We start from the raw sequence: 8,098 nt of genomic DNA, 5'->3' as shown, positions 1-8,098 counted from the left end.
AGTAAGGTAGGGAGGGGATATATCCCCTGCCCTACCTTACTGTACTTAGTTAATTTCCAGGGGGATATGGCCGTGCATCACCGATCGACCGGGGAGTAGTAAGGTGATCCTGATTGCAGAGAAGTGTGAAATTGTCTCCTCGGACCTGACCATCTGAAGGCCAAAATTGTGTATGTGTTGTACAGTATTATGTGTTCCCAGCGTGGTTGGTTCAGTGGCTGAGTGGTTAAGACATCCGACCGGTAATCTGGAGACCCAGGTTCAATTCCTCGCTTAGCCACATTTTCACTTAATTGCTTAGTTGTGCTGATTTCTGTTCCCAAATTATATATATATATATATCCTTGCGGTAGAGTGCTCGAAGCGTTCGCAGAGCGTAGTATATCTGAAGATTGAACTAATCAATAACACATAACTTTTTCTGTGACTCTTGAGTCTCACGCTTACGCGATCATCAGACATAATTATTAATTACGTTGAGTATTGCTTCCTAATAATAAATATTAGAGAAAAATAATCAAGGAGGAAAAGTAATGTAGCAATCAGTCATTAATACACTCTTAATATTTGTATGAAATCTAAACAAGGATGTAATTTGTTTAGTAGTTACAGGTAGTGCATTCTAGAACTATAGCGTCAGTAGATTGAAGAGCTATAGAGCTGAAGAGAAAAAGCTATTTCCGCCAAGTCTTACTTGAACAGTTGTCTTGACCCTATGATGACTCTTTCAACTATTTATTAATACCGTCCTGGGGGAAATATCTAGTCGTGTTGACCGCAATTGAATTAAAAGAGATTAGAAAATGATGTTCTTGTTTTATGTGAATTTTTCAGTTGTACCTCGGACTGTTGGACGAATCGAAGTACGATGGAGCAAAATACTCAATGGTCGAGGACGTGTGTGCGGCGGCTTCAGCTAAGCCACGCTCTAAGAAGAAATGGTCAAGTCTGAAGTACTGAAGAAGCAATCAGTCTCTTTCGATTTAATTGAGTTAAAAAAGCAAATGTATTAAGTAAAGGTAACAAGGAACTAGGTAAATTGACATCGTTGTCGTTAGTGTTTAATTAAGAGTCAAATCTTTATTTCAACAAATGACAACCCCCAGAAGAATCGAACAGTCACAGTCTTTCTTGTGGTTGGTTGTAAAAGTGGCGGGAGTTGTTTTTGAACAATATGCAGTAAGCGTAGTGATTCTTTCATCACTTTTGTCATTTTAGCATAAAACGCTTTGAAGATTTAGAATTCCTAAAATGATAAATCCCGCTATTCAGTTAGTATTGATAGAAACCAAGATATTTTGCAAAAATTTTTAGCAATAGAATATACGGCTCTTGTTGTTTCGGGATGTTACGTCACGTTGTTAAAGAAACTGGTAGGCTTTATCAAGTAAATACAATTTAGAATAAGTAAAGTAAAATCAGTCACCCTGATGCTTACAGAATGAAAATCAGAAAACATCCAATCCTTGGTTTTGCAAATGACCAACTTCAGCCGGTGAATTTTCGTGATGAGTCATGGCAGCCATAGTAAGGAGCTAAGACAGTACGACGACGGTGACGAGGACGCCACAAAATTAAAAGAAAAGCTAATAATGAGTTTAATGAACAAAAAGAAGACTCTGCAGGCCCTGCACGTGAGTTTTACATTTTGGTACATTTCGTGGTCATTGTCGCCGTGATAACGACGTGACATGATCAACTTTGAGGTCCACTTGAAGGTACTTGAACAATCGCTTAACACTTACCAGCTTGCAAAGTTTTCTTCTAACTGGTGTTTGTCCTGACCAACTCAATATTCCCCTCAAACTACCTGCTAATTAGTGAATGTTTTAGTTAGTGGAGAGACCCCCCTTCTTGTAAGGAGGATTCTTCTATCAACAACAATTAAGAACGCCACAAAGATTGCTAGGTTAACTGCTTCTTCACGTATTACTACATGTATTAAATAACCAACCTTGCACGTGAGTTTTACATTTTGGTACATTTCTAGGTCGTTGTCTCTTTGATAACGACGTGAGATTACCATTTGAAGATAATTGAACAATCGGTTAAGACTTACCATCTTGCAAAGTTTTCTTTTAACTTGTCTTTTAGTGGACATTGTCCTTACTTAAGCCCCCAATTGCTGCACTTTAAAATGCCTTGCTATTATCTATCATTATTGTTTACTATTATTATCAATATTACCATTAACATGTTGAAGTTCTAACTGCTTTCAGCAAAGTCGTAATTTATGTAAACTTGTGTAAACGCTTCTAACAGATTTAATTAAAATTGTCAAAAACCAAAGTTAACTTTCTGCTTCTTACATAATCTGCTGTCAGGCATATTTTTCTTCAGGGAAAGCGCGTACCTTTCTCGTCCTTCCAAAAAGGAAAGAGCGCCTGATCGCGGATTGGTTCCTACACCTCTGACTTTAATGAAATGAGCCACTATGGAGTTACTTTATCATCTCTGTGTGAAAGAGCGAGGTCTTTACCATCTAAAATGCTTGACAATCAGCATCGCTCAGAGCAACAGGCCTAAGGAAACTAAAATGGCTTATTTCTCACTTACAACACTGACGTAGGACTGGTGACGGCAGAAATTGCAATTGAGAAACAATGAGGTGACGTTATTGCCTCCGACATAAACACTATTGGCGTATTCTTATGCAGACTTTTTGTTTTGGTTTTGATCGAATATCACTGATCCAGTGAGGGAAAACCACGAGTTTCTCTGGATTTTAGGAACAGAAATAAGCAAATTTCGTCAAAACGAACGAGACCAAGGTTAGAAAAATGGAACTAAGATTTCATACTTGAATAATACTTAATACAAGTACATGTTAAATTGCTGGGAAATAGCACCTTAACTCCCAACGACTCGTTTCCGTATTGCTTTGTAGCTCAGTCCTGTTCAGACCTCATTCCTCCACGGAGGCTCGCCTATTCACAATTCCGCTGCGTGAAGTGTGTGTAGATGCGAATGCTGAAAGACGCATCCGTTCCCTCGTCGCCACTACCTTATTTTACGCCTGCTTCTCGCTTTTTTTTTTTTCTTTGAGTCACTTTGAGTCCCCTCGGAGGAAAGAGAGAGAGGAGTCCGTGATTTAATTCGGAGTTCTTGGGTTCGATTTTCAGCATAGTCAGAGTTGTTCTCTCTCCTTCTTTGGGCCCATATCTATGATTTAATAGTCACTACCTCTTACACCATGATAGCAGGAGAGTATGAGGTAACAAGCCGAACCCCCATATTTGGCTCTATATCCCGATGAAATTATTTGAATTCCGTGTCATATTGCGTGGTTATGTCAAGACGGCACCTTAGTCAGCTGGTGTGAAAGTAGACGGCGTGGTCATGGTAACCACAGATAAAAACAGAAGCCTATCAGTAAAAGCTTGATGTAAATGTGTCTCCTGCTAAAGGGTGAGTTTTAACAAGAAGCTCTAAGTAGCCTATACTCATGCGCAGGTTATTTGTACTTTTGTTGACAGTTTAATAATAATAATGATAATAATAATAATAATAATAATAATAAATAATAATAATAATAATAATAATAATAGTAATAATAATAATACTAATAATAATAAGAATAATAATAATAACGTTATTGTACACCACAAAACAAGATATATATGTGTCACAAGAATCTATTTCAGAGAAGTTTCTCTTTATCGTGTGAGTTCATTGACCTGTACTTTTCATCTTTATTTGATAGAGTCTGTTTTTTTTTCGACCTATACTTTTCAAAACAATTTGAATGAAGTTCTTATTTTTCTCTGGGTCCATTCGGCTGTATTTTTCTCTCCTCTTTCTTCCAGTTGCTGCAATTTCTGAAGTAGATTTATGCTTTCTTATTATTTGTTTCCTTCCTATATTTGATAGTTCACCTAAACATCTAAGAAATGCAACCTCATACTTTGTTTCAAAACAAATACATTTACTTTGAATAATAGAACAAAAGAGATCAATAACAGAATCTACATCTGAAAATACTTTTGGTACATTTTTTTGCTTCAGAACCATTGTATACAAAAACATGGTTACTCATCTTTTGCTTTGCATGCCACTGGAAAACACAACTAAAGCAGCAGCTAGAAATCCGCATCAAAAAGCCTGTGCTGCTTCCCTTAATATCCAAAATGGCAGTTTTAAGCTGTTGTTTACTGGGAACCACATTACAAGATAAATATCCCTGATATCTTGCTCTATGAATAATTTTTACTTCGCTATTGGCCAAAGTTAGAGTTATAATTGTAAATGTATGCAAGCATAAATTTCCATGCACTAATGTGAAACCAAAAACAACTGCACCCTCCGTGAGGGTACACTGGGTTTTTTCAAGTTGGGGGGGTAATTAAGACCATTTAATGCGTCAACCAGCAGAGGCCCTTTGGCTCACAGACCCCACACGTTCGTACGACGAAATAGATCCTTTCCTGAGATTAAAAACCTGGCTACCGGCCTATTAATTAATCATTTGTCAGAAAGAAGAAATTCCTGTCCTCTTTAGAAAAAATAGACACGCATTGCTTACGTGTGATAGTGAAGTAACAGAGCGAATTATTCCATAATGTCAACTGAGCTGTGTGTTGTCTTCCAGGAGATTCAAGTTGTCCTTGCGTAATATGTAGCTCTAACAGTGCACGATATTGTTTTGGTATCGTCTATCATTGTAGTGCCATGGTAGAAGTCTTAGGTAAATAGCCTGAGAAGAGATGTGGTTACTAGCAAAGTACTGAACCCAGAAAGATTGAAGAAAATAAATGGGAAGTGAGAAATATTGGCTTCTGGGCTGACATGTTGATAATTTTCAAGTTCCCTCACAACTTCTTTTCACCACAAGTTTAAGCGTGCCGTCTGAGCATCAGACAGCTTTCTAATATTATGTCCGGCGGGGTTAGTATCTGGATGAGTGACCTAAAACATATACCCCTTTGTAAAACAGATGCATTGAACAAGGGTAACAAATGCAAACTCAGCAAGGTATAGATTTTGTTAGCTTGCTTTATGCAAAAACAAATATTGATGCAAAAGTAAATAAATATTGATACACAGTTTTTAGAAAGAGCAGAAGGAAGTTTCCAGGACGGTCGCTCGAGAATAACATATTTACGACATGAAAACAACATTAATTTTGAACCGTGAATATAGAATATAAAAAGTTACGATCAGCGACAAACATTTTGGGAGGTGTTTTCTACGTTCATTTTTGTTATTGTACTTTTGTCTGCACAAATTAATCGCAAAATCGAAAGTGACATCGCCGGAATTCAGCGGGCGCCGTGATTAAGTTATCGCGGCATGTTTACTCGCCAAACAGTGAAGCATCTGTGTCAAATGATGGCAAGATACCGGGTTTTCAAGTGTTGTAACGTTTGACAATAAATGAGCGAATTCAAAACAAAGATCACAATCGCTCAACTCTTGAGGTTGACTATTGTTTCTGCAAAGTCAAAAATTTTATCTCCAAGACAAGGTTATCTATCACCAGGTAAAAATAGCAGATACTTTATTATTCATCGGCGTCACAATTTTTTGCTGATTTTGGTGTTCATTTTGTTGAAACTCAAGCACCCCTCCAACAGACCTGTTTATTTTCGTGAACCCTTCCTACTTAAAGAGCAATACTAAAAATATCCTCCCGTATCACATTTCAACCTTAAGCTCGAAAATTCAATACACAACATGATATTATAATTCACAAACATGATATTAAAATTCACAAAGGCAGAAAATATCACAGAATCCTTCTCCAGCGAAACATTTTATTGAAACAAACAACATAGTTGCTATTAGAGGCAAAAACGTCTTCTTATTTCATTGTGTGCACTCAATCGTGTCAAATTACCATGTACGGAACGTTCAAACCCCATTCCTGAAGAACCTTCTCCTTGAATAATGATGCACAAAATAGTCGACAAGCTTTGTTTCAAATAATTCTTGCATGACTGTCACATTTCCAATTATCTTTTTTCTTACCTGACTTTGTTGAACCAATAAGTTACCAGATAATTTTCCATTTGGTTTTAGTGTTGTACATAACCCTCGGCTCGACGGGCGAAAGATTGCTGTCGAAGTCCATTACTCGTCGCCTTTAAGATTCCAGATCATCATCGCCTGTCTTGTTCATCCAATTGACGTTCCCTTCTTTAGCTCAATGAAAGCATATTGTTGAAAAATGGACTAAAACGCCATTCGCGTTGCAATAACTTTTCACGCCATTGCTGGTTAACGAGAATAACAAACTCACTAGTCAGAATGTATATTTATATTTAATAAAGTTAGCACAATAGAAAGACGCTAACCTCATTTTGACAAGAAAGTGCCATACTATTGCCGAGTTAAGCTCGCATATTATAAAACATGATGAACCTTTTCCAACGAAAAATTTTTTGAAACAAACAACATATTTTGCTATTAGAGGCAAAAACCCCTTCCTATTTTATTACGTGCGTGAAGAGAAAAAACTCAATCTTGTCAAATTTACGCAATATTACAACAAACTAAAATTTCAGGATCAAACCGTTCCCATGAATAACCTTTTCCTTGAATAATTAAGTACAAAATAGACGACAAGCTTTCTTTCAATTAATTCTTGGCTGTCACATTTCCAATTATTTTTTTTTTACTGAAGACTGTGCAGAGTTGATCACAGATCCACGTAAGGTGTTCCATTCGTTCTCTGTCTTTGTTGAACCCATAAGTTACCAGAGAATTTTCCATTTGGTTTCAGTGTTTTACATAACAGCACACTTGGTAAAATATTAGAAATACAGCTCACTTTGATTTCGGCTCGACGGGAGACAGATTGTTGTCGAAGTCCATTACTCGTCGCTTTTAAGATTCCACCGCCTGTCTTGTTCAGTATCCAATCGACTTGCGAACAAATCCCACCCACTTTCCGACTGGGATTGCCATACTGGCAACCCAGTAACAAGAATCGCACGACATTTTATAACTCGTGCGCTTAGCTGCGCATGAGTAAAAATAGAAAGCTACGTGCAAAGGTTGACTCAAGGTTATAGAGCATAGGGAGGCTCATTGGCATGATAAAAATAACCTTCACAATGCGGGCGCGATCTAAAAATAGTTTTTAAGTAATCATCATGGGGAACAGGGATTCGTTTGCTGGAAGTTATTCTTTCATGGCTAGAAAGTTCCGAAAGCTGTATAAGACTATGAGGCCACAGTCAATAAAAACACAGCACTGATTGGATATGAGTTACTTGGCTCCAACTGACTTCTGCGCCACATCGCAAATTGTGCGGAAAATAACATTTTCTTGCAGGAAATTGTTGAGAGTGGAGATATGTTTTGTTGATAGCGAAAATTACGCGGTAGCGTGCCTATATACAAGGCCAATCTTGTCGTTGATAAGAGCCCTCCTTCAATCTTACAACGTTATAATGACTTCTGTTTCTAATAGAAACGGAGGGAAGATACTGATTCACCACAAACGCGTACTCTGTGTTGCGTTTTATTTATCTTTGTTAGCTTTAGGTTCGGATCAAGAGGTTTGGTATAATTTCTGATGCATCTAAGAGAATATCCAGTTTCCAAAGAAAACTCGGTCGTATGAGTTGACTTTTTTCATATTCAGTATTTTCCAGTAAACGTTTACCATTTTGTAGAAACTTTTTAGAAATTCGTTTTCTTAGATGATCACCCAGCTCCAAGTAATGTAGGCCATATTTTAGTCGATGTACCGAATAAACCAATAAAAAGTTACAAGTAAAAAATTAACAAAACCTGGCTTTGTAGCACTTGTTAATGCTTCTTAGAAAAGAATATGCTTAAGTTTCATTGATTAACTGAAATCTAGAAACGTTTTATATGCAAGCCTGAGTTACAGAATTAAAACAATTGCCCATTCGATAGAGGATGAATATCAAAAGTACTTCGAAGTTCAAAAGCCCATGTCCAGCACACATCTCCTACAAGGAAACGGAAAAGAGGCTTTGATGTAAGTATGTACTAGCATACAGCACAGAAACCAGAATGTAGAGATAAGACATTTACAAAATACAATGTGTAATTATTGCAGTGTGGGTTATGCATGAACATTTAGCTGAAAGGGAGGCGTTATCCTTGCGCTGATCAGGACAATAAT

At 37.2% G+C, this 8,098-nt stretch overlaps 1 protein-coding gene across 1 annotated transcript in view; it reads left to right on the top strand.

The window, feature by feature from the left end:
* Positions 1 to 2,136, top strand: part of LOC137988677 (tyrosine kinase receptor Cad96Ca-like) — a 45,472-nt gene extending 43,336 nt beyond the window's left edge. Inside the window, exon 10 of the mRNA XM_068834655.1 lies at positions 835 to 2,136. Within this exon, the coding sequence (XP_068690756.1) occupies positions 835 to 960 (126 nt within the window). The 3' untranslated portion in view covers positions 961 to 2,136. The remainder of the gene's footprint in view (positions 1 to 834) is intronic.
* The last annotated feature ends 5,962 nt before the right edge of the window (positions 2,137 to 8,098 follow it).

This window comes from Montipora foliosa, unplaced genomic scaffold (assembly GCF_036669935.1).
Source record: "Montipora foliosa isolate CH-2021 unplaced genomic scaffold, ASM3666993v2 scaffold_425, whole genome shotgun sequence".
In the NCBI taxonomy this organism is placed as follows: Eukaryota; Metazoa; Cnidaria; class Anthozoa; order Scleractinia; family Acroporidae; genus Montipora; species Montipora foliosa.
The sequence above is the reverse complement of the archived record's forward strand: the minus strand, read 5'-3'. Positions and strand labels throughout refer to the sequence as shown.